General features: G+C 39.9%; 1 protein-coding gene across 2 annotated transcripts in view; it reads left to right on the forward strand.

The window, feature by feature from the left end:
* The window catches only part of CDC123 (cell division cycle 123), a 48,522-nt gene that overhangs the window by 379 nt on the left and 20,807 nt on the right, over positions 1-27,336 (forward strand). The window contains exons 2-7 of one of the 2 annotated variants that reach the window (XM_064369008.1): positions 1,928-1,999; positions 7,594-7,651; positions 7,919-7,951; positions 13,655-13,750; positions 15,550-15,656; positions 27,255-27,303. In XM_064369008.1, coding sequence (XP_064225078.1) covers positions 1,928-1,999; positions 7,594-7,651; positions 7,919-7,951; positions 13,655-13,750; positions 15,550-15,656; positions 27,255-27,303 — 415 coding nt within the window. The remainder of the gene's footprint in view (positions 1-1,927; positions 2,000-7,593; positions 7,652-7,918; positions 7,952-13,654; positions 13,751-15,549; positions 15,657-27,254; positions 27,304-27,336) is intronic. The other variant, XM_012443424.2, reaches the window with a different exon arrangement.

Here is a 27,336-nt window from a genome sequence, read left to right on the forward strand (position 1 = left end):
ATCTTACCGCCATCCAAAAAAATGCAGGCCTTATATCGACTGCATGGAAGGGAGTGTGTCGAGAGGGAAGTAGATCAGCAATTGTCTGCGTCCTGTTGCGAGCCAGGGAGTGTGCTGGGGAGATGGGAGGCTCAATTGTGGTTTCAGTGAGGGTCGGAGGCGGGAGGAGTAGTGGATTAACCTAGTTTAGGTTTGGGAGTTCACCGCCACTACTTTTAGAATGGCCCAGGCGCAAGGTGATCACTGCCTAAGGCCACCCGGTGACTTAATTGCTTCTCGCCACCACCCTGGACATTGGAGATTTGGGAAGGTGAAAGAATATGTAATTACAGTTAGATACGAGAACAAGTTCAAAGATCTGTTGTACAGCATGGAGACTATAGTTAATAACGGTATACGTGTTATATTCTTGAAAAACGCGGAGTGGATGTTAGTGTTCTCACCACAAAAATCACTGTTAGGCAATGCATTTGTTAATTAGCTAAATTTATTCCACAATGTATATATTCTTAAAAACATCAAGTAGGCATTAAATGTTAATATGTACAGTTTCATCTGCCAGGTTTTTAAAAGATGTTGATAGAAAATCTGGGGTTTGCACTTACTGATTTTCTGAGCCAACATTTCAGTAATTGCTGATTCATTATACAATGGTTTCGTTCAATAAAGATCGGATATGTACTTGAAAAAATTGTAATTGACTTAGAATTGTCAGTTAAAATGGATAAGAAAAGTTTCAAGTTCTTAAAGAGTATTGGAATGTCTGGTAGAACCTTAGATTCATTGTACTTAACAATTTCGTTACTTAGCTTTGTAAGAGTAAAATACTTAGGAAAGCTTATTTGTAATCAGCCAATAGACATATTAAAAAAGAAAATTGAGTAGTTTATAAATAGAATTTAAATTTTTAAGGAGACTTTTAAATTGCAAAGCCTCATTTGAAATTGGTTAAAATTTAGTAGATTTACAAACATAATAATAAGATTTGTTAGATGAACTTAAAAGCCCAAGGAAGAACTAGATTTTTGAATGTGAAATCGTACCTTTGATAAATATTTATTTTAAAAACTGATGTAGCCCATGAATACTCTTTTTTTGTGCACAAAAACTATTTGTAATGTGCCAGAAAAAACTTTTTCCATAAATAAATGAGACATATTATAAGGCATAGATGTTCTGTTGACTCCCAGCAGGCTGTAATCTTTTCCACTTTAAAAGTATATGTATGCCTCAAGCTCAAAATAATAGCAGCACTTTTAGATATCTGTGGTAGGGATTTTTGATTATTTATTATTTCAAGGTAAAAGATAAATTATCCCATAAGTTTTTAAGTAACTTCAGGTATGGCTTTGCCATCCTTAATTATGATTAACTGAAACAAGTTAAGCTAAAGCATGCCCAGTTAAGCAGCTTTATCTCTCTGATGATCAGGTGAATAGAATGCCAGCAAAACACATCCAAAAGTATCATGAATTCTTAGCGGTTGGTGCTCATTGCTAATCGAAGAATGGTTCCAGTTCTTGACTACTTCTGCCCTCTATCTTTAGAAGGTGACCAAATGCTAATCATCTTCTGGTTTGTTTTGCTGCATTTCCTGTGTTGCAGCAAATATCTGCTTATCTCTGATTTCTTAAAGACTCAGAAATGTGCTCACTGAGAATCCTTTTGAGGTTATTGCTTTCAGATTGTGATTTCCATCTGGTTGTTTGGACTTGGCTGGTTTTTGTTGTTGTTTACAACAAAGACCATTGTGGTAATCATACTATTCTAATTCCATGTCTGCTGCTACCAAATGTACAGCACTAATATTTTCTACTTTATATTAAAACAAGTAATTCAAAAATTAATCAGATGTGGACATTTTTCTCTCTGCTTAGAGTTGGTCTTATAAAATGACGCCTTTTTTGGTGTACTTTTTTTTTTTTAGTGTCATTCTTCCACTTCCTCAGAATGTGAAGGATTATTTACTCGATGATGGGACTCTGGTGGTTTCAGGAAGGTAAAGTATATTGGAAAAAATTTCTCAAACTTTATCATAAAGATACACATAAAATGAATGAATTAGGTTAGGTACCATTCTCTCCCTTTAGCTCTTTTTCTTTCCTAGCCAAAATGATGTGCTGATCTCTGTCTTGTATTCCTTGTCAGTGCTCAGTCAATATTTTCATCATTGAGTACTTTTCCCTTTAATAATTATGAGTTGTGAAATTGAGCAGTTCCTTTCATCTCTGTCTTTAGAAAACAGGTATGATGACAACTTTTCCTTCTGATGGTAGCAGGGTGGGGGAAGTGCACATTAAAATTCTTTGAGACCCTTCAGTTTTCAAGATTAGAAACTCATTGTTTCGAACAGAAAGCTTTCCTAGAGTTTATCATTTAATTTTTCAACATTTTCTTCCCCACAGCTGACCTACTGTGACCCCACCCCCACTTTCTAGAAGCTGTTCAGGTGGTTTCTCTATTCATAGAATAAAGGGAAGAAGTTAATGTATTTCAGTCTTTTGGATGCAAACTTGAAAACATTGAAGAATCATAGGATTTAGTGAAGTTGTTATTTTTTCATTCGAGTCTCTGTTCACAAGTCACGTTATGAGTGTTCGGCCCTCACCAGCCTTTCAAAAATAGCCTGACAATAACCCTGTGCCCTGACTCCCTTCATTTTTCTGCATAGCACTTCCACTTGACATAATTCCCTTAATTGTTCCATTAGAATGCAGTGTCATGAGAGCAGGGACTTGGCCCATTTGTCCACCCCAGCTCTTGGAGCAGTGCCCGATGTAGCAGAGGAGTTTGAGAAACATTTGTTGGATGAAGGAACTATAGAAATACAGTAAGAGTTATATGTTTTCAGTAACATTAACTGGACCCCATAATTTTGCCTGATGGGCTTTAGTGTAGCTTTCTCGATTATATTTCTGTTTTTGGTATTCACAGCCCCTCAGTAACCTGAAGATTATTAATGTAGAGCCTCATTAACTTTGAATAATTTGAGGCTAAGGAAACAGTAGGAAAGTCAGACAAGTCTCAACCTTGGGATATTTACAGATATATACATATATATATGTGTGTGTGTATATATATATATATATATATGTGTGTGTGTGTGTGTATATATATATATATATATATGTATATATTTTTTTTTTTTTTAAGATGGAGTCTTGCTCTGTCACCCAGGCTAGAGTGCAGTGGCTTGATCTTAGCTCACTGCAACCTCTGCCTCCTGGGTTCAAGTGATTCCCTTGCCATAGCCTCCTGACTAGCTGGGACAACAGACATGCACCACCATACCCAGCTAGTTTTTATATTGTTAGTAGAGACAGGGTTTTACTATATTAGCGAAGCTGGTCTTAAACTCCTGACCTGAGGTGATCCACCTGCTTTGGCCTCCCAAAGTGCTGCGATTACAGATGTGAGCCACCATGCCTGGCCAATTTTATTGTTCTCACATACATATACCTGTTTGCTTTATAAATGAGTTTATATATAATAAGCTTATATAAATGAGACTATAAGTGAAATGACTTTTAATATTAGAAAATAATTGGTAGAGCTCAGTAGTGTAAACATGTTGAAGAGCTCACTGGCCAGACGTTTGCATGGCCTCTGGCTTAGGCAAGCACTGATGTTAAATACTGTTAAACAAGGCCGGGCGGGGTGGCTCACGCCTGTAATCCTAGCACTTTGGGAGGCCGAGGTGGGAATGTAGTCATTTGAAGGGCGAAGGGAAGAATCTTCCAGATGGCGGGAACAGCATTAATGAAGGCTCTAGGCCTAGAAGATCTTGACTCACAAGAAGCTTGGAGTAGGTCATGTAGCTAGAGTATGGGAGTGAGCAAAGGGTAAGTGGCATGAGATTGACAGTTGATGACATGGGGGAGGACACTAAAGGTTAGGGATGTGTGTGTGGGAGTCACGTTAAAGATGCTGGCATTTGTTCTGAGAAAGGCGTTGAAGAGCCCTGAGCAAGAGAATGACTTTATCAAATTTCAGTTTCTGAGCAGTGGTAGGTGACTGGAAGACAGGTTGGGAGGATATTGCATTGGACCGGGTGAGACCTGCTAGTGGCTTGAACTAAGATGGTGACATTTGTGGGGGAGGAAGTGGGTTTCAGATGACCTGGACTTGCACCTTCAGAACTTGATGACAGGAATGTGTCAAGAATTCCTCTCAGATTTCTGATTGAACAATTAGATGAAGATGCCATTTGCTCAGATTGAGAAGAGCATTGTCTGTTGAGCCTTTTTGAAAGCTCACAATCTCTTGAGAATTTTGAAAGGTAATTTTAGAGTAGGTTATTTTTACACATAAAAACTTGAAAAATTTAAGTATAATTTAAATGAGGTACATTGACGATAAAATACATGAATCTTAAGTGTACAACCTGGCAAAGTTTGATAAATGGTTACATGTATTTCACCATCACTCCATTCAAAACATGGAACACTTTCATTCCCCAGAAAGGTTTCTCTTGTCCCTTAGTTGACTTTTGTCAGTACTAGAATTTCATAAAAGTGGAGTTACATAGTATGTATTCTTTTATGTCTGTGTAAGTGGAAAAAATACAAACTATTTTTTCTCTGTTCTCCCACCACAACAATCCACACAGAAGACCTATGTGACCGCGTGTGTAGGGCTTTCTTCCCACCAACAGGCAAGCAATCAGTTCTTCAGCAGACACCAGCTAGGGGTCCCCCAGTCCAGTTCAGTTGACACTGTTTCCCTGGAGGAGGCTGAGGGCTCACTCTCACAAGACTGCCCGCCAACTTCTGATGTCAATTGCAACCCCCAGGTAGCTCTACCCAGGTAGCTTCTGACCAGCCAGCTAGAAATAATTTCCCCCTCCTTGGGTTTGATTCATTTGCCAGAGCAGCTCACAGAACTGAGGGAAACATTTACTTAGGTTTACTGGTTTATTATAAAGGATGTTACAGACTGGGCACGGTGGCTCACGCCTGTAATGGCAGCACTTTGGGAGGCTGAGGCGGCTGTATCATGAGGTCAAGAGATTGAGACCATCCTGGCCAACATAGTGAAACCATGTCTTTACTAAAAATACAAAAATTAACTGGGCATGGTGCCGCACATCTGTAGTCCCAGCTACTCTCAGGAGGCTGAGGCAGGAGAATCACTTGAACCTGGGAGGTGGAGGTTGCAGTGAGCTAAGATTGGACCACTGCACTCCAGCCTGGGTGACAGAGCAAGATTCTGTCTCAAAAAAAAAAAAAGCATCAAGTATTCTGATAAGTCATGTTTGGGGTTTAAATGATTACTGTAAGCTGGGGTCATCCCGGAAGCCTTTACAGTAAGGTGATACTTGAACCGAGCCCGCTCATTGGCTCCGACGCACGTGGTGGCTCCGACGCACGTGGTGGCTCCCTCCAGTCACCAATCCTCATTATCTCTCTTTGTTCACGAGTCCTTTCTTGACCTTGTCTCCCTTAAGGCTAAATAGTAAAATGAGTTGAGCGTCCGTAATTGGAAAATCGGAAATCTGTCCACGTGGGTGCTGAGATAGTGACATTTTTGCTTTCTGAATATTGTATAAAATTACCTTTGGGCCCTGTGTACAAGGTGTGTGTGACACTGACACATAAATGAATTTTTTTAATTTTAATTTTTAGTTTTCATAGGTACATAGTAAGTGTACATATTTATGGAGTACATGAGGTGTTTTGATCCAGACATGCAGTGTGACATAAGCACATCATGGAGAATGGCGTGTCCATCCCCTCAAACATTTATCCATTAAGTTGCAAACAATCCAATTGCAGGCTTTAAGTTATTTTAAAATGTAAAGTTAACCAGAATCTTCCCCTTCCTTTTCCTTCTTTAGTCTTTGCATAGCTGCTATGTTGGTTCTTACCATGATTATTTTTCTCAATGATAGGAGTCCTTCCTAGGCTAGTTATTTGTATTTAGGTGTTGCGGAGGGGCCAGCATGGTGTTCTGAGTCTTCCCTCTGAGTTCTTTCAGCCTCTGCTTCCTTCTAGGCAATGAAGATGAGCTGCTGGGTGGCCCTTTTCAGCCCTTGTGTTGCAGGTGATCAGTGACTACCTGGGGCCAGTGGCGTGGGTGGTAAGAAGAATTCACTGACAGTTGGAGGTAGAGAGAGGGAAATTTATTAGAGAGAGTATGAAAATAGGTCGCAGGGGTGCAATGGGCAGGTCAGCAAGAAAGGAGCTGACTGCAGGAAGACAAAGGCTTGCTGGAGATTTTATAACATGGTGCTTGCGTTGTGTCCTGAAGAGGGCTTTGTGCAGTACTGGTATCACCAAGGTTGCAGTGAGCTAACTTGCATTTTTCTATCAGTTGAGGGTCTGGAGATAGCTGGGCATGGGAATATGGTGAGTTATTTGCGCAGGAGGGCTCTGTATGTTGGACCATGAAGAAAGGCAGACTTACAGCTTATCTGCCTTCTCTTTTTGCTTTCATCTGCTCCCGCCAGTCCAGCACCTTTTCCCTAATTAGGACTCCACATCTTGCTTTGCTTCTGTCTTCTTCAAAGACAGTGTGCCTATTTTTTTTCCCCTCTCTCTCCCAGCCTTTGCAGCGGTTCAGTCTAGATCCACGGTGAATTCCTGACACCAGCCCGCATATCCTGTTTTCATTGTACAAAGAAAAGATTCTTGGTTTTGCCCCTAGAGTAGTTCTGTCAGCTGTGTAGACAGCTCTTCAGACATTCCCTTCTGGGTCTTTCTTTATCCTATTCGATCTTCCCTTTCTTGTCAGAACTTTCTCATATACTGAGGTTCAGAGTCTAGATGATTCTTAGTATTATCAGAGATGGAGTATTTTTCTCTTTCACTTGTTTTTAATGATATCTGAGAACAGGGCAGAAAGGTTTTATTCTGTCATCTCTTCATGCAAGTGCACTTTTAATAATTTCTTTATTCTTTTTTTGAGACAGGGTCTTGCTGTCACCCAGGCTGTAGTGCAGCGATGTGATCATAGGTCACCGCAGCCTCAAACTCCTGAGTTCAAGGGATCCTTCTGCGTCAGCTTCCTGAATAGGACCACAGGTGTACTCCTCCACACCTGGCTAATTTTTAAACTTTTTGTAAAGACAGAGTCTCTGTGTTACCCAGGCTGGTCTCAAACTCCCGGGCTCAAGCAATTGTCCAGTCTCAGCCTCCCAAAGTGCTGGAATTACAGGTGTGAGCCACCGTGACTGGCCTTGTTCTCTAATTTTAAGGCATTCATTCATTCGACAGCATTTTACTTTGTCACCCAGGCTGGAGTGCAGTGGCACGATCTTAACTCACTGCAGCCTTAACCTCCCATGTTCAAGTGATCCTCCCACCTCAGCCTCCCAGAGAGCTGGGACTACAGGCGCATGCCATCTTGCCCAGCTAATTTCTATATTTTTTTGTAGAGACAGGGTTTTGCCATGTTGCCCAGGCTGTTATCTACCTCCTGAGCTGAAGCGATCCACTCTCCTCGGCCTCCCAAAGTGCTAGGATTACAGGTGTGAGCCACCACACCTAGCCCAATTTTAAGGCTATTTAAAAAAATATACTTAATACCCCTGAAATTATGACCACACAGTACCCAAATCCTTTTCTTTCTTGATTTTTGTTTGTGTTTTTTTAGGGATGATCCACCAACACGTTCTCAGCCAGACACTGATGATGAAGCAGAAGAAATACAGGTTGGTACCAAATAAAATAATCTTCTCTGTAGATGGTTCTAATTTAAATGATCTCTGAGATGGTTCTGGCTTTTACATCTTACCTTACATCTGATCAAATGAGAAATTACATGAGAATCTTACTTTGATGTGTATTTTCACATGTACTCTGTGTTCAGGAAAAGATGTCTCCGGTTTTATTTATAATTTTTGGATGGAGCACTGCTTTTTGAAACCCAGTACAGTATTTAAATTTAATGTTTTGTTTTCATCCTCTTTTTCATGCAGTGGTCTGATGACGAGAACACAGCCACGCTTACGGTAAGAGCACAGCAGACTCAGCATGGGGCAGCCTCACGCTGTCACGAAAGGGTTAGCCTCGAGGTTTAGGTGCATGCCTCTCTAAATTCCCATGTAGTTACCATTTAATGTATCATTTCCCCTGTGGGCTATTGTTTCTATTTTGAAAAATAACTTGAAGCAACGCTTAGCAGGCAAACATGATTTGCCCTCTTTTTCTCTTTGATTACAAAGGAAATATTTTGAGGGCCTATTTGATGCTTTCACTTATTTCTGTGAAGCTCTGAAGCTCTGCAAGAAGGAATCATGCCTATCATTAAACTCTGAAGTTTCTAAATCTATGGAACCTAAATTAAAGGGAAAATCTGTATTTCCTTTTTCAAATTTATTTGTTTGTTTGTTTGTTTGTTTATTTGTTTTTGAGACAGAGTCTTGCTCTGTCACTCAGGCTGGAGTGCAGTGGCATAATCTCAGCTCACTGCAACCTCTGCCACCCAGGTTCAAGCTATTCTCCTGTCTCAGCCTCCTGAGTAGCTGAAATTACAGGCACCTGACACCATGCCTAGCTAATTTTTGTATTTTTAGTAGTGACAGGGTTTCACCATTTTGGCCAGGCTGGTCTCGAACTCCTGACCTCATGCGATCTGCCCACCTTGGCCTCCCAAAGTGCTGGGATAACAGTTGTGAATTACAGCACCTGGCCTCAAGTATATTTAAATGGCATAAAAATTACTGTTTCTTTCAAGCAAGAGTAGAGAGGTATGTGACTTTTACTAGTGTTTTACATAAAAATGTGGAAGTTGATCAAGCATATTATGGTGTTTCAGGATAAGCATGTTATTGTGAAAGTCAGCCTAAAATTTTTAAATGAAGATAGTTTTAAAGAAGTAAGTGAAGCAAATGATCTATTTCTAAAAACGGGTGAATGAAACTCCTCATACCTTGAGTTAAAAGGGAAAGCTTTTTAGTGAAATTCCTTACAAGTAAATATAAAGGCAGAAATATAGGAAACTAGTTTTAGGGAGGGTTTGTTCTAATCCAGCTCTACATAAGAAGATACTTGTTTATTTTAATGAAAGAGATGTGGTTGCCAGGGTAGAAGTTAAAAAAAAGGGGTGGAGCTGCTCAAAACCGATGTACTGCTTTAGATATAAGAGGGGAAGCCTGCCAGCGGATGCCAAAGTGGAAAGTTTGCATGTTTTCTTTTTCTTTTTTTTTGAGATGAATCTTGCTGTGTCGCCTAGGCTGGAATGCAGTGGCACGATCTCAGCTCACTGTAACCTCCGCCAATGGTGCAATCTTGGCTCACTGTAACCTCTGTCTCCTGGGATCAAGCACTTCTCTGCCTCAGCCTCCTGAGTAGCTGGGATTACAGGCGCCCTTCACGAGGCCCAGCTAATTTTTGTATTTTTAATAAAGACGGGGTTTTCTCATCTTGGCCAGGCTGGTCTTCAACTCCTGACCTCATGATCCACCTGCCTTGGCCTCCCAAAGTGCGTGGACCACAGACGCGAGCCACCATGCCCAGCTGAGTTTGCATGTTTCATTTACTCCAGATGCCATTCAGATCACTCTCCTTTTATGAAAATTCCATTCAGTGTAATGTAAATGTTATCTGTCTGCCATACTCAGGGCACTAAACTGGGTTCTGTGAGATGAACAAAGACGAATATGATTTGATGCCTGCCACTAGGGAGTTTGTAAGCCAGTGGGGAAAGGTGACACAGGCATGGGGAGATGACAGTGCTGTCAGATCAGAGAGAGCAGTTACAGCTGAGGACACCAGGAATGCCTGACGGGACAAGTGGTATTTGACCTGGATCTTAATAGTGGTAAGGATTGTCAGTATCAACTCATTTTTAAATATGTGTAGATTGGCTGGGCACAGTGGCTCACACCCGTAATCCCAGCACTTTGGAAAGTCAAGGTGGGTGAATCACTTGAGGTAAGGAGTTTGTGATCAGGCTGACCAACCTGGTGAAACCCCGTCTCTACTAAAAATACAAAAAATTAGGCATGATGGCGGGCACCTGTAATCCCAGCTGCTTGGGAGACTGAGGAAGGAGAATTGTTTGAACCCAGGAGGCAGAGGTTGCAGTGAGCCGAGATTGTACCACTACACCAGTGCCTAGGGACAGAGAGAGACTCTGCCTCAAAATAATAAATAAATAATAAAGATGATAGATACAGCAATTAATAGTATAAAGGTGTGTGTGTGTGTATATTTACCAAACTGTTCACTAAGAAGTTTTAGAAGCAATGACATGTAACATCCTGGTAGCAGTGAGCTTACCTGGTATCTTGATCTTGGTTTCTAAATATCATTGTCTACTAAACGGAATTGAAACTTCTTAGAGATATTCAGGACTGGGTTTGGGAAAGTAAAAATGAGCCTGCAACAACTTGTTGTGCCAGAAACTGTGGAAGTGCTGAAACAACGATGAGACATGACAAAAAGATGCCAGAAGTCAGCTTTGGGCTCCCACTGTCTAAAAATAAGAGCATCGTAACAAATACAGTCTGAGCATTCCTAATCCCCAAATTCAAAATCTCACATGCTCCAAAATCCAAAAGACTGGGTCTCACTGTGTTTCCCAGGCTGAACTCAAACTTCTGGGCTTCAGTGATCCTCCTGCCTCAGCTTACTGAGTAGCAGGTACTGCAGGTATGTCCCAGCATGCCTAGCTCCCAAAACTTTAGGAGCACCGTAAGTGGGAAATTCCACACCTGACCTCATGTCACAGGTCACAGACACAATGCAGGTGCACAACACAGTTTATTCAGCCTCCCCAAGGGAAAAGTGAAATTACCTTCAGGCCATGTGCATAAGGTGTATATGAAATGTAAATGACATTTGTGTTTAGATTTGGGTCCCAAATATTCTGAAATCCAAAACACTTCTGATTCTGATCTTACCCATTTGAATAAGGGATACTCCATGTGTAATAATAGGAATAGGTTGTGACCCATTGACTAAAATAAGAATTGCTGCTCCCATAGTGACATGTAAGTGATTAAGCAAGTGGGGAAAAGAGGAAGCTTGTCTTTATAGTAGTAAAGGCACCAACTAATACATGTAGAAGGAATGATGGAATTAGGAATTACTATTTGGCAACCATTGTAGTAATATTTGATTAAATAGATACTAAAACTAGTGGATGAATATACAGTGAGAAAGGATATTTTCATCTTCTCAAAGTGTCTTCACCCAAATTACTTACTATTTGCACAAAGAAAAATAGTAATGTTACACTGAAAAGACCTGGCAGCTGGGTGATCAGTATTAGCCTTGGCAGTGACGGGACAGATCTGTCATGAATGCCTCCTGATACGATGCATGGGAAGGATGTCAGCTGTCACAGATGCACAACCTGAGTCTACTCGGGAGGAGACATCCAACAGACTCAACTTTCAGAAATTGGATAGAGTAATTGCCCTGAACTTTTCAAAAATGCCGAGGTCATAGATGGTAAGAACAACAGACAGAGGAACTGCCGCAGATTGAAGAATATTAAAGACACCTGACAACTAGATTTAGTCCACGGTTCTAGACTGGATGCCTGGACCAGAAGAAATGTTTTGATTTTTTTTTCTATAAAAGACATTATTAGGGCAATTGGCACATTTTGAATAAGATCTGTATTGTGCCGGTGTTAGTTTCCCGATTTTGATAGATAATTTATAGAAAATGGTAAAATCTTGAGTCTCATACAGATAGAAAACTCTTCCATGCATGTTGAAGATGTTATTTAACTTACGAGGGGACCAGACAGATGTTAGAACTGGTTCAGAAGAGAATCCAAAGAAAAGATATAGATCAGGAATATTGAAATGAGTATGTTAGCAGTATGGGAGAAAAGACAATTAGACCTCTTCCAGATGAGATAGAAATTGCATGTCCATAAAAATCACTTCATGTCACTGTCACTTACCTAGAATTTGCCATGTTGTAAAGTAGCTCACAGACCTGGCTAAAAACACATAACCCAGAAGGTTCTGCTATATGTAAACAGTACATAGTCTTCCACTTTAGACTGTGCATAAACTTTTTATAATTTAAATTCATTTTAAGATTCTTACGGCAGGTTATCCTAAAGTTGAGTCATTTTGAGGATTTGAGGGAACTGACCACATCTTTTAAAAGGCATACATATAAAGTAATCCTAAGATGTCAAGTTTTATGGGATAGGAAAATTAAATTGCTTTGTCTTTGAAGGTTGAATCCTTTCATGTTGTAAAGTTTGTGCAGCAATGCCATTTATAGGAAATACTGCCAGTGCTGATCTTAGAGCAGTGGGGTTTATGGCTAGAGTGGTAGGGAAGCCAACTCAGCCGCTTCAGGCCATCGTAAGGAAATTACTGGCCTCACATAAATGTAATTGCTTTGGATGGGGAGAGATGAATGGAAAATAAAGGACTCGAGTGCTGCTGTTCATTTTGAAAGCCTCTCTAAATTACTCTAGTCTCATTTCATCGTCTAGGGAAAGATAGAGGGGCAGCCTATTAAGTAATTAAAAGATACTGTTGTTAACCAGTCTAGAGGTCAGATTTATCTGTAACAGAAAGAGAGGCAGCCTGATTGGGCCTTAAGCTATCATCTTTATTCCCTAACCTTTTGCTCAAAGCTGTTTCTCGTTTTGGGGGATATATGACCATGTTTTAAAACTCATTTATTTGGTCTTTTCTTAGATTCTTGTGACACTTTTTTCTCTCACATAACTGGATTAGATCTTGGGGATCTATATAAGTATTTGATGTAATCTTGGAATGTGTAGTTTAGTTCATTCAAGATGTACTCTGTCTTTTTTTTTTTTTTTTTGCTGTGGAAGAAGTTGATTACCGGATTTTTTCAGAACTTGTAGTTGCCCAATAGGGGGCAGCAGTCCTCTTTACAGGGCATAATGATAATTAATGACTGTGGAGAATCTTAGTTTTTGTTTTTTATGTCTCTTGAGGGCTCCTTACTTACCTTTTTTTCTAGCTTATGTCCATAGGCTCCTGTGATAGTGACCTGGGCTCAAGGCAGGGCATAATGGCATCAGGCTTAAGTTCCTGTTAAACAGCAGTGTTTCTATTCACTTCCAGGTTGAAACAAACACACAGAATGTTTTGGTCATTTGCTCATATAAAATGTGCATTTTTTAAATCATCCAAAATGGAAAGAACGTTTTAACTTGACCAAGGTTCAGATTTTGAGTTTTGCTTGTATTAAAACTTGTCTGGAAATAGCAATGTTTAAATAGTTTACTACATTATTTATTTTTCATTCTCTTCATGGCTTTTGGGGATACTGCATGTCTAAGACTCTTCCTGCAAATGGAAGGGCTTCTGGTTCTTCAAATGGGGATCTTATTTCTGACAGCTGGAGTGTAGCTACAGGTGATATTCCACCTGTCTCTCTTCACTTGATGAATACTGGTTTTATGTTGGTATACAGAGAACCATTCATTTCTTCCTCACATCCTCAGAAGTCTAGTGACATCTGTCATTTCAGCTTTGCAGGCTTTGATTGGAAAATGTCATTTTAAGCAGCTGGTTATTTCTCTTTTTGGTAAATGTACTTGATCACTGATTTTATTTAACTGAGTTCAGGAATTCTGATAATAGTTTGTATTCTAAATTCTGTTTTTAATACCCTAAACTATAACCTTGAGATTTTGATCTTGTTTTCCATACATACTGTGATGATATTGATGTGCCCAATGATTTCTTCTCTCTCTGTAGGCACCAGAATTTCCTGAGTTTGACACTAAAGTCCAGGAAGCTATCAATTCCCTCGGGGGCAGTGTCTTTCCTAAGCTTAACTGGAGTGCCCCAAGGGTAGGAACATATAAGTAATTCTTCTACTGTTTGAATATTTTTCTGTTTTGCTATTTCATTTCATATCCCTACAGAGGGTCTAATTGTATTCCTGGTTCTAGGAAAAATACTGTGGAATTTATTATTAATTTCCCTCTACTAATTTACCTTCCTGATTTTGCTATACACCTTCCTGGGTCTGTGAAATACTATGTGTTCTGCCAAAAGATAGTTTCCACCTCTTGTGTCACTGATTATTTTAGAATTTCATACTCTGCCCTTTTCAAAACTATGGCTGTTCAGTTTAACGGAGAAGTTTTTCTCTGTAGAAAAGTAATAAAAACAAAAGTGTCATAGGCTATGGAAATAGAGTGATTGGAAAAGTCAACTGATATTTCCTTCAATTATGTCCTATTATTTTAATACTGTATTGACAAGATTTTTTTTTCTTTTTTCTGTGTTTTATTGCATTGACAAGATTTTTATGAAAGTTAAGGCTTGTGGAAAAATCCTTTAGTTGCTTTAATCCAATAGAAAACAGTTTTATGTCAGCAAAGCTTATTTAAGGAATCAGAGACCTATTTGCATTTTCAAAAATTATCTCATGCCTTTTTTTAATTCCAAAATGAATGATAATTTGTACTTAATCTAAGTTTTTACTTTTTGTTTTTACTTCTAAAATTAATTATACTATATGTGTAAAGAATTAAAATTTCAAATAGATTTGGAAGCTTGCTATGAAAATCAGCGGGTCCTGACACGTGTTTTACTTCACCATTTCCTACTCCCCAGAGGGAGCTGTTTTCCAGTATTTTAGTACTTTTCTTCCATGTAGTGTGAATAATTGGATAGTGGTTTGCAGTTGTTAATTTTCTCAAAATTATATTATGTCCTGTGTCTGATCTGTCTATAGGAGAGGCATGTTTTTAAAATGACTTAATAATTCTATAATTTTTAGGCTTGTTCCACTGAGCTTTGTTCCTCCTTTGCCTTTGTCTTCCCATCTTTTGTCGATACGTATGAGACATTCACCATTTAAAGTTGTAGTGGTTCAGAATATCCCACCTCCTTCTCTCCCAGATTTGATAGATGTGGGATGTAACTGCTCCAGCCGTCAAAGTTCAGGTGTTCGGCTGTCACTCCCCAGAAACAGGCAGGAAGAAAATTGATCTCTCTTTTCTTGGAGAGTAGCTGGTCAGGCTATTTCTTTATCACCTTAATCTTGTAGCCAAAATGTCAATGTTTCTGATACTTCATTCCCCTCTCTTTTATCATCAGTAAGAAAAGCATTGAGAAGTACCTAGGCCTGGGCTGAAATGTGAGGACCCTGGCATCTCGGTGTTCATAACTGAGTGTCTGAAATGCAGCGGTGGCACTCTTAGTTGTTAAGCATACTTTAACCTTTGACAGTACCACTAAATTTTTTTTTTAGATGGACTTTTGTTCTTTGTTCCCCAGGCTGGAGTGCAGTTGCACGATCTCGGCTCACTGTAGCCTCTGCCTCCTGGGTTCAAGCAATTCTCCTGTCTCAGCCTCCCAAGTAGCTGGGATTACAGGCACCCACCACCATGCCTGGCTAATTTTTGTGTTTTTAGTAGAGATGTGGTTTTACCATGTTGGCCAGGCTGATCTTGAACTCCTGACCTCAAGTGATCCGCTTGCCTTGGCCTCCCGAAGTGCTGGGATTGCAGGTGTGAGCCACTTGACTTTTTTCTTTAAACCCTTGAGGTGATATGCATTATTGATTTTGTTTATAGGCCTGAGCTTTCATAGCAGCCAACATGGAATACTGACTAAATAGCATGTGCTTCATTCTTTAGGATGCGTATTGGATAGCAATGAATAGTTCTCTGAAATGTCAGTCCCTCAGCGACATCTTTCTACTTTTCAAGAGTTCTGATTTCATCACTCATGACTTCACTCAGCCGTAAGTATCTCTTATTCTCTCATGTCAGTAGTTTCAGTATTTGTGCAAATTTCTCTGTAGATGAAATTACATTAGTTGTAGTATTATAAACCACAGCTCCATATAACGAAGCTATGTCATACTGCTAAAATGACCTGTTAAAGCAGCTCTTTCTTTTCCCTTTATGGTAAATGGTATCTAATGAATATCCCAAAATATTAAGGGCTTTCTGTATCTCTGCCCATAAGACATTTTTTTTCTATTATAAAACTGATAGATGTTTATCATAGAAAAGCAAAATTAGGGATTACAGCTAAATAAAAACAGGAAATATAAAAGCACTCATGGCCAGGCCCCATGGCTCACACTTGTAATCCCCGCACTTTGGAAAGCCAAGGCAGGTGGATCACCTGAGGTCAGGAATTCAAGACCAGCCTGGACAACATAGTGGTGAATCCCCATCTCTACTAAAAATACAAAAAATTAGCTGGGCGTGGTGGTGCGCACCTGTAGTCCCAGCTACTCAGGAGGCTGTCCAGGAGAATCGCTTGAACCTGGGAGGTGGAGGTTGCCGTGAGCTGAGATCGCGTGCTGCTGCACTCCAGCCTGGGCAACAGAGCAAGACTCCATCTCAGAACAAACAAACAAACAAACAAAAATAAAACAGCACTCAGGATCTTCCCACAGTTGGTTGTTATACTTCTAGAATTCTATGAATAAATATAAATATACCTATCTCTACTTATATACAGATTTTTAAAAAATGGGATCCTATAGTTTATATGTTTTAGTAGACTGCTTTTGCACTTACCAGTGTTTCGTCTTTGCATGTGACATCTTTGCATGTCATTAAACACTTAAATTCATCATTAGTTTTCATTACCTTAATGCTTTGCCTCTAGATAGCTGTAGCATAACGTATTTGACCCATCCTCTCTTCTTCAGAGCTGCAGTGAATATCCTTGAGCTAAATCTTTGTGCACTTCCCTAGTTTTTTCTTTAGGATAAATTTCTACAAGTGGAATTGCTGTGTTTCCTTCCTTTTGCCGGTCACTCTATAGCTAAAGAATTTGACTGTACAGTCAGCGTGGTAGGTGGACAGAATACCTGCCCTACTGAGCCGCAGGTGCTCCCTTTATGCTGCTTTTGTTGTCTTCAAATAGCAGTTATTCTTCTAGGTTTGTCTTCCTGTCACATCTTAAACAGACCAGTTATCTCAGTTCAACTCATCTTTAAACTGGCCTTTAAAATAAAGCATATCACAGAATCTAGAAGCTAAGCAGGAGAACGAGAGTGAAAATCTTGTGTAAGCATGCCACTTCCGCCCTGTCCAGTTGAGTTTCTTCTGCCAGTTCATTCCATTTCAGACTCAAATCCTTTTTTTGAAGTAGATCCTGGTGTGAATAAATAAGTTCATTACATGATGGTCATGCATCAACTCTGGCATCTGAACTCTGCAGCTTGGGCGTATGGTTTTAGTATTATATTAATTGAAGAGGCCAGGCGTGGTGGCTCATGCCTGTAATCCTAGCACTTTGGGAGGCTGAGGCAGGTGGATCATGTGAGGTCAGGAGTTTGAGACCAGCCTGGCCAACATGGTGAACGCCCATCTCTACTAAAAATACAAAAAAAAAAATTAGCCAGGTGTGGTGTTGCACACCTGTAATCCCAGCTACTCAGGAGGCTGAGGAAGAAGAATCACTTGAACCCAGGAGGTAGAAGTTGCAGGGAGCTGAGATCACGCCGCTGCACTCCAGCCTGCACAATGGGAACAAGAGTCCATCTCAAAAAAAAAGGGAAAGTAACCATCAGTTAGTGTAGTTGTATTGCATGTTCATTGTATAAGGATTTTACCTATATTGATGTTTCTGGTTTTATGGAAAAACGTGTGTGTGTGTTTGTAATAGAGATGGGGTCTCACTATGTTGCCCAGGCTGGTCTCAAACTCCTGAGCTCAAGTGATCCTCCCGCACCTGGCCAAGTATTGTTTTTTGACGTTTAATTGTCAATCTTCTGTGGTTGTGTTGGCACAGGTGTTGGTAGCCTGTTTTAGTAACCAGTAGTATTTTCATTCTAGGAGATACCCTCTGAAAAGTAGAACAAAGTTGTGCCTCTGTTTTCCATTGTAAAGCTTTTTGATATCTAATGCTTAAAGAGGTCTTAAAATATGTTACACTGAAAATATTGTCTCCTTGATAATTAAACTGATAAAGATTTTATATGCCTTTATTGTTAGTTGCAGTGAGCGTGGAAGACACCTTTGCCTTTCCAGAACTAACAATGAATTGCTTTTAAGGCTGAGGCTGATGTTTTTTTAAATCAGCTTTGCAATTGAATGATCTGCTGCCTCCTCTTAAGTCGCCTCTTGATTTTTGTCTTTGTGTAACAGATGTTCCAGTGGATGGTATGAATAACAGTCTGTTGTTTTGCATTTGGTACTTTCTGACTTTTGCATGGCAAGGAAGTTAAATCGGCAAGTGAGTTTGAGGCCTTGGATTTAGAGTGTTTACCCACAGAATGCCATCCTTCTTCTATTATAAATGATTGGGAACTGGCAGGAGCAAATGCCAAGCACTGGGCTTTCAGCTTTCTAGCTGGGCACCACTAATGTGTCACTTTTGTCTAGAAATAGCTGTTGGTAGTTGCTTAGCAATTAATAAATCAGTTGCATAACAGGAAGTGTTGCCATCACATAAAAATTCCTTATTGATAGAACTCGTTAAAGATGAGTGTTTGTCACAAAGGCCTTGAAGAGCTCTTAAAAGATTAAATTAGGAGTACAGTTCTTTAGATTGGACAGGATCATATCAGTGATCTAACCCTTTCCTTCTATAGGTTAGAAAATTGAGGCCTAAATCTGTTCAGTAATTTGTTCAAGGTCCCACAGCTAGCTGATAAAACTAAAACCAGAATATAATTTTGGTAACACCATTCTAAAAGTTCTTTGTACTTTCACTTAATAAAGTTATAGATTCATTCTTTTCAAAATACTTCCCATTAAAATATTATAGAATAAAATATTTAGTATTATAATATGTAGTTATATATGATATGTATAAAGTTAACATAACATAAAAATGAGATTATGTTTATACTATTTTGAGGCTTGACTTGACTAAAGAAACAAATATGTTACAGTCAGAATTGCAAGTTAACAGAAGGCCAGCTGAAAATAGCTTACACACATGGGATTTTATTAAAAAAACATTATTTAACGAGGAGTCTGGAGATTGGGTATTTTTAGGAACACTCAGTGGCTCACCAAGGTCGCCAGGAACCCATGCTCTTTCAGGATCTTTCCTTCCGCCATCCTTGACTTAGTGGCTTGATTTTGGGTTTGTCACCTAATGGTTAAAAGATTGCTGCTACAGTTCCAAGTATCTGTCATATGAAGACATGACCATATCTTATCCAGAAACAGGAGGGGTAGGTATGTTTCCTCTTATTCTGATCTGTATGTGAACGAGTAAAGCATTCCTGGAAGCCTCCTGGGAGACTTCCTCTCCGTGCTCATTGGTCACAGTTACCCAGCCTAATCCAATAGTTGGCAAAGGCAGCAGATTTGCTATGATTCCTTTAGACCAAGCTTGTCCAACCTGCAGCAGCCTGTGAGCCGCATGCAGCCCAGGATGGCTTTGAATGCACCACAATACAAATTCATAAACTTTCTTTGTTTTTTTTTTTTGTTTTTTGAGATGGAGTCTTGCTCTATTGCCCAGGCTTGAGTGCAGTGGCACGATCTTGTCTCACTGTAACCTCCACCTCCCGGGTTCAGGTGATTCTCCTGCCTCAGCCTCTGGAGTAGCTGAGATTACAGACACGCACCACCATGCCTGGCTAAGTTTTGTATTTTTAGTAGAGACAGGGTTTCATCATGTTGGCCAGGATGGTCTTGATCTCTTGACCTCGTGATCCACCTGCCTCGGCCTCCCATAGTGCTGGGATTACAGGAGTGAGCCACCATGCCCGGCTGGATATGTTCTTTAGTGGTAATTTCTGAGATTTTGGTGCACCCATCACACGAGGAGTGTACATTGTACCCAATGTGTAGTCTTTTATCCCTTGCCAACCCTCAGCCTGAGTCCCAAAAGTCTACTGTATCATTCTTATGCCTTTGTGTCTTCATAGCTTAGCTCCCACTTATAGGGGAGAACATAAGATATTTGATTTTCCGTTCCTGAATTACTTCACTTAGACTAATGATCTCTAATCCCATCCAGGTTACTAAGAATGTCATTATTTTGTTCCTTAAAAAAAAAATGACATTCCAGGTCAGGTACAGTGGCTCACACTTGTAATCCCAGCACTTTGCGGGTCTCGGGGGCAGATCACAAGGTCAAGAGATTGAGACCATCCTAGCCAACATGGTGAAACCCCGTCTCTATTAAAAATACAAAAATTCGCTGGGTGTGGTAGCGCATACCTGTATTCTCAGCTACTTGGGAGGCTGAGGCAGGAGAGTCACTTGAACCCAGGAGGTGGAGGTTGCAGTGAGCCGAGATCACGCCACTGCACTCCAGCCTGGCAACAGAGCGAGACTCCATCTTAAAAAAAAAAATTGCATTCCAATTAGTCATCAGTACTAGTTTGGGGATAGTATATTTTTTTCTTTTCTTTTTTATTTTTTTCTTTCCTTTCTAAAATTTTGTGTCTATAACATTGCTTTCCAAAATTCCTGTTAACTGGCTAATTTTGAAGTGTAGTGAAAATATGCTGGCATCATTTCATAGTAGCTTTCATCACAGTGGGCCTTTCAGATTTTGCTTTTTTTCTTCAGAATAAAATCTTTGCTATTATTATACCTGAGAATCCTTTTAGTTTGCCACTTACATTTTAAATGATGTAACATTTATTATTTAATTACATTTATGTTTATTTTAGAATTTTCATAGCTAGGAACTGTAATTATTCTGCCAAGAATTATGAGCTTGAATTCAACGTAAGAGCCTCGTTTCAACGTAGACTACAAATTAGTGACTTTGGTTTAATACCATTTTCTGTGGGTACTTGGTTGAAAATCTTAGTTAAAGAAATCTTCCAAATGAATGTAAAATACTAACCCAGGAAAAACATTTTAGAAGTTTCTTGTTGTTGTTATTTTTTAAACAAAACCTACTTCCTCAAGAATCTAAATGGAATTTCAGTATTCACACACATTCTTTTCAGTATTTCAGCTGAGCTCCTGAAAATGTCATTGTTGACTTTTCTATTTAGTCTTAGCTAGATAGCTTGGCACTTTCTTTTCCTTTCAAGGAAGATACTTGGCCATCTGGTTAATCATCTTAATAAGAAAGTGTCTTATATAACAATCTTCTATACCACATATGTTTTAGAAAGCTGGCTGGGTACAGTGGCTCACGCCTGTAATCCCAGCACTTTGGGAGGCCAAGGTGGGTGGATCACTTGAGGTCAGGAGTTTGAGAACAGCCTGACCAACATGGTGAAACCCCATCTCTAAAAAATAAAAAAAATAAACAAATGTACATCTATTTTAAGGTAGCAATAAGAGGATTAACTAAGGGTTGAAATCAATATTTGTAAGAATGTAAAAAGACTTTATAAAAATTGGGTAATGAAGACCCATGTTTTAGAATTGTTCCTTTTGGTTTTCCTTTAGTATTTTTAAAATGGTAAATATATAACCTTAATCTACCTTGTTCTTTATAGAATAATATATTAATAAGACACTGTCCTCATTATCAGATTTATAAAAAACGTAACACCCACATGGTTAAAAATCACATTTCCAAAACAAAAATGGTAGTAGTTCTATATTACATTTACCGTTAAGGTAATGCCATATTATTTTGATTATTCTAATTCCTTTGTTATTTTTCTTCTTGTTTTCCTTGTATATTTTGGATACACTTAAATTGAAAAAAGGAAATTAGTTCAGTTTTATGATACACTGCTGGTTGGTTGGAAGCTAAAATACTAAGTTTTAAAGTAAACTTAAATTGACTTATATTATAAAAGCAATACATGTGTACTTTGTACTTTATGTATTTTCTAATTCCTTAAAATTAAAAGTCAAAATAAAAGTGAATTGTGCCACTGCACTCCAGCCTGGGCAACAGAGTGAGACCCTGTCTCAAAAATAATAATAAAATAAAAGTAATATGTATTCACTATAAATACAATGTTAGAAATATAGATAAACAGTAGAAAAAATTAACAGTCACTGCTATAAAAAGAATCATTGTCGGCCAGGCGCAGTGGCTCACAACTGTAATCCCAGCACTTTGGGAGGCCAAGGTGGGTGGATCACTTGAGGTCAGGAGTTCAAAACCAGCCTGGTCAACATGGTGAAATCCCATCTCTTAAAAAAAAAAAAAAAAAAAAGAAAGAAAGAAATCATCTAATATCGTCTGCCATTTACTGCTGAGGCAACTAAGAGCCAGCCCTAAAAGGCAATTGACTTTTCTAAGATAGTAAAATACTAGTTCAGAGCCCTAGGTCCTGATTCTGATTTTTTAACCTCTGGTTTATTGTTCTCTTATATCCATTTTCTCCTTCATGTAGGTTACCTAATCTAAAATATTTCACTTGTCTCTATGCTGGATATGTGTACAAAAATAATTTTCTTTCTCTTTTTTTTCTTTATGAGCCTAGGCTGGAGTGCAGTGTTGCAATCTTGGATCACTGCAACCTCCTACTCTGGGTTCAAGGGATTCTGGTGCCTCAGCCTCCCAAGTAGCTGGGCTTATAGGCATGTGCCACCATGCCCAGCTAATTTTTGTATTTTTAGTAGAAACGCGGTTTCACCATGTTGGCCAGACTGGTCTCAAACTCCTGACCTAGTGATTCACCCACCTCAGCCTTCCAAAGTGCTGGGATTGCAGATGTGAGCCACTGCACCCAGCCCAAAAATAATTTTCTTAAATGATAGAAAATGTGTAGTAGAAAGCTCTAGATATATGTAGGACTTATCAATGTGCTGATCCTTGGGGGCGAAAGGGCAGTTTTTAAAAAGGATTAAAGTAGTTAATTTTTATTAACTTGGGAGTTCATGACCTTAATTTTTGAGATAGGGCCTTACTCTGGGCTGGAGTGCAGATCATAGCTCACTGCAACCTCAAACTCGTGGGCTCAAGCGATCCTCCCACCTCAGCCTTCTGAGTAGCTGGGATTATAGGCATGAGCCTCCAAGCTGGCTAATTTTTATATTTTTTGTAGAGGCAGGATCTTGCTTTGTTGCCAAGGCTGGTCTCAAAGTCCTGGCTTTAGGCAGTCTTCCCATCTCAGCCTTTCAAAGTGTTGGGATTACAGGTGTGAGCCACTGTGCTCAGTCCTTAATTTTTATTAACATAAAATAACTGATTAATTTTTGTTGGAATAATTTTTCATAAATTGAAAGATAGTTTTCTAGTTTTAGATTATTACTCCTCAAGATAATATACCATTAAGTTAGTTTGATTTGAAGTGAGGGATTTTTGCTTTTCAGAGAAAATCTAGGTCTTAGGACACACCAGTGTGTGCTTGAATGTATAAAACCAGATATTTTCCACACTGGTATTTTGGAAGATCCATCTTATATAAATAGGATTTGGTAACCGAGAGCTATTTTCTTCACTTTTTTGACAGTAACACTGCTTGAGCCTAGAGTCTTGCTGGTATTGTGTTGTTGTTCTGTTTTGTGTTTTAACTGAGAGCCTTAATAGCAGCTTGAGGCTGGATGTTGTGGCTCACTCCTGTAACAATCCCAGCACTTTGGGAGGACAAGGTGGGTGGATCTCTTGAGCCCATGGGTTCAAGGCCAACCTGGGCAATGTATTGAGACCTTATCTCTACAAAAAATTTAAATGGTGTGATCATAGCTCACTGCAACCTCAAAAAGCATGGTGGCGTGCACCTGTAGTCCCAGTTACTTGGGAGGCTGGGGTGAGAGGATCACTTGATTCAGGGAGGTGGATATTGCCATGAACCAAGATTACGCCACCACACTCCAGCCTGGGTGATAGACCCTGACTCAAAAGAAAAAACAAAACAGCTCTAGAGGCCGGGCCCAGTGGTTCACGTCTGTAATCCCAGCACTTTGGGAGGCCGAGGCGGGCGGATCACCTGAGGTCAGTAGTTCATGACCAGCCTGACCAATATGGTGAAATTGCGTCTCTCCTAAAAATAGAAAAAAATTACCAGGTGTGGTGGCGGGCACCTGAAATCCCAGCCACTTGGGAGACTGAAGCGGGAGAATTGCTTGAACCAGGGAGGCAGAGGTTGCGGTGTGACTGAGATCACCTCCACTGACTCTAGCCTGGGCTCGACAGAGCAAGACTCCGTCTCAAACAACAACAAAACAAAACAAAACAAAACAAAAACTCTAGAATCTTAATTCTTTTTTTTTTTTTTTTTGAGACGGAGTTTCGCTCGTTACCCAGGCTGGAGTGCAATGGCGCGATCTCGGCTCACCGCAACCTCTGCCTCCTGGGTTCAGGCGATTATCCTGCCTCAGCCTCCTGAGTAGCTGGGATTACAGGCACGCGCCACCATGCCCAGCTAATTTTTTGTATTAGTAGAGATGGGGTTTAACCATGTTGACCAGGATGGTCTCTATCTCTTGACCTCGTGATCCACCCGCCTCCGCCTCCCAATAGAATCTTAATTCTTGAGAGAAATGCACGGGGTTTAGTGCACTCTTTCTCTCCCGTGCTTTTTATTCCACCTTTCTGAGCCTTGGTATCCTCATGTGATAAACATGGATAACAATAGCACTTTGTCATAGAATATGGCGAGGATTAAATGAGTTGGCAAATGTAAAATACTTTTTACAGTCCCTGGCACATAATAAATGTTCAATAAATTCCAGTAATGTAGAAAAAACTCACTGGCTTTTTTAAAAAAACACCTTGTATGTGCTTTTCTTGGCAATGCATCTTTTATCAGTCAGTGCCCAATGATAGTGGTAATGGAAATTCTGTGTTCTCAGAATCTCAGCCAATCCAGTAAGTTAAAGTTGTTGCTGTTTGTAGTATCAGTCATAACTGATTGCAGAGAATTCCATCTCAATCACATATTCAGGGAAATTAAGAATCATCAAACTCAGTTGTGATTGTAAATGACTTAAGCCATCTTTAAAAGTTTTTTTGTTTGTATGTTTTTTAAAAAGACTCTTGACTGCAAGTTATATATTACAAGTTAATACTACAAGTTATGTACCATGTATAAGCCATCTCATTTTCTTTTTTTTCCCTTTCTTATTTTTTTATTGAGACAGAGTCTTACTCTGTCACCCAGGCTGGAGTGCAGTCGTGCCATCTTGGCTCATTGCAACCTCTGCCTCCCCAGTTCAAGCGATTCTGCTGTCTCAGCCTCCCGAGAAGCTGGGATTGCAGGTGTGTGCCATGACATGTGGCTAGTTTTTGTATTTTTAGTAGATGGGGTTTCACCATGTTGGCCAGGCTGGTCTCAAACTCTGACCCCCAGTGATCCGCCCGCCTTGGCTTCCCTAAGTGCTGGGATTATAGGCGTGAGCCATCGTGCCTGGCCCATCTAATTTTCTTTTCTCTCCCATATTGTCATACCCTCTCTGCTGATTCATGTCATTTTTTTTTTTTACATCTTCATGACATTCGATCATGTCATTCTTAAAGATTAAAAAATGAAAACTAGAAATAGTCACCTAAACATCTCTTCCTCTGTATGTCTTCCCCCTTTCCTGCCTTCCCTGTCAAGCTTCTCTGAAGTGTGTATTTCTGTCTCCTCACCTCCCATTCATTTCTTGTTTCTGTGTAATCTAGTGTCCACCTTTGTAGGAATGCTCTCAAATTGCCCTGGCACAATGTTGGACAGTTTAGGGGAAGGGTGGCAACCTGGGAGGGCTCCCTATTATCTGTATAATGAAGTCCAAGTGCCCTGGGTGAGATCTTCACTGCCCTCCCTACCTTAGCACGTTCTGTGTGCTTTAAATTTGGACCCCTTCTTGACTACCACTCCCTCCCACACACAGCAGTCAGCGAATCAGTTCTTCCTTGGTGCTGTCAGAGTATTTTTTTCTCCAGTTTTTTGAAAATTCTGTGTCTGCTTTTTAGCTTTCTCCGCCAGACTAACCTCATGCAGGATGAAGGAGTCTTCATTTTAACATTCCCACTGCCTAGCCCAGGCTTTGGCGTCGGGGTGCATTTGATAAGCAATATGAAACATTGTTCATAAAACTGGAGTTTGGTTTTGTTTTTTTTTTTTTGAGACTGAGTCTCACTCTCTCACACAGGCTGGAGTGCCGTGGCATGATCTTGGCTCATTGCAACTTCCACCTCCCAGATTGAAGCAATTCTCTGCTTCACCCTCCCTAGTAGTTGGGATTACAGGTGCGCACCACCACACCTGGCTAATTTTTTTTTGTCTTTTTAGTAGTGACAGGGTTTCACCGTCTTGGCCGGGTTGGTCTTGAACTCCTGACCTCGTGATCCACCTGCCTCAGCCTCCCAAAGTGCTGGGATTACAGACATGAGCCACCAAGCCTAGCCATGAAACAGGATTTTTAGAGGAAGAAGCAGTATACTTAATGGAGGGTTGAATGGATCTATCCGAGTTTTAAACGGGCATGTGTGGGAAGGATTCGATTAACTGTGGCTTTAGATGGCCGACGTTACGTAGAGGGAGAAGTAAGCTGCTGGCTTCACTCTAAGATGCCCACGACAAAACCATGTACAATGACAGTGCCTTCCTGCCCTCGTTGAGAATCAGGGGTTAGACAGTTTGAGTCTTGGTGTGGCCACTAAATTTAGGCTTTTCTGGTGTTAATTTCTTTGCCCTTTGACAGAAAAATGGAGATTATACTGTCTCTTTGATTATAATAGCTCATAACATTTTAATTTTAATTTTTGTGGGTCCACAATAGGTGTATATATTCATGGGGTACATGAGATGGGTGTTTTTTGTTGTTTGTTTTTTGCGACGAAGTCTTGCTCTGCTGCGTAGGCTGGAGTGCAGTGGCGTGATCTCAGCTCACTGCCACCTTCGTTTCCCAGATTCAAGCGATTCCCCTGTCTCAGCCTCCCAAATAGTTGGGATTACAGATGTCCACCACCACAGCCAGCTAATTTTTATATTTTTGGTAGAGACAGGGTTTCATCATGTTGGCCAGGCTGGTGTCAAACTCCTGACCTCAAGTGATCCGCCTGGCTTGACCTCCCAAAGTGCTAGGATTACAGGCATGAGCTACTGCGCCCATCCTGGGGTACATGACATGTTTTGATACAAACAGGCCATGCATAATTATCATATCATGTAACGTGGGGTATCTGTTCCACTCAAACATTTATCCTTTATGTTGTAAACGATCCAGTTACACTCTCTAGTTATTTTTTAAATGTACAATTAAATTGTTGACTATAGTCATCCTGTTGTGCTATCAAATACTGGGCCAACTGAAGAAATTATTCTGGAAAGTACAGTCTTGCTCATAACATTGTTTTGAGGCTTAAATTAGTTAATATCTCAGGGTGCCTAGGCTAATGCATAGTGTTGAATGTGGCATAATAAATGTTCTTCAAATTTGAATTAGTCTCCTGTTTCTGGATGCTTTTAGTAAGTGTTACTCTCGTGTTAAATGTAAGTTATGTGTGTGCATAAACTGACACAAGTAACAAAAAGGTTCAATTGCCTTTTCTTCCTCCAAAGGTTTATTCATTGTACTGATGATTCTCCAGATCCGTTTATAGAATATGAGGTAAGAAACTTATTTTCCTTGATAATCGTAGAT

This window comes from Aotus nancymaae, unplaced genomic scaffold, assembly GCF_030222135.1.
Source record: "Aotus nancymaae isolate 86718 unplaced genomic scaffold, 86718_ANA_hifiasm-v0.15.2.pri h1tg000083l, whole genome shotgun sequence".
Taxonomy (NCBI): Eukaryota; Metazoa; Chordata; class Mammalia; order Primates; family Aotidae; genus Aotus; species Aotus nancymaae.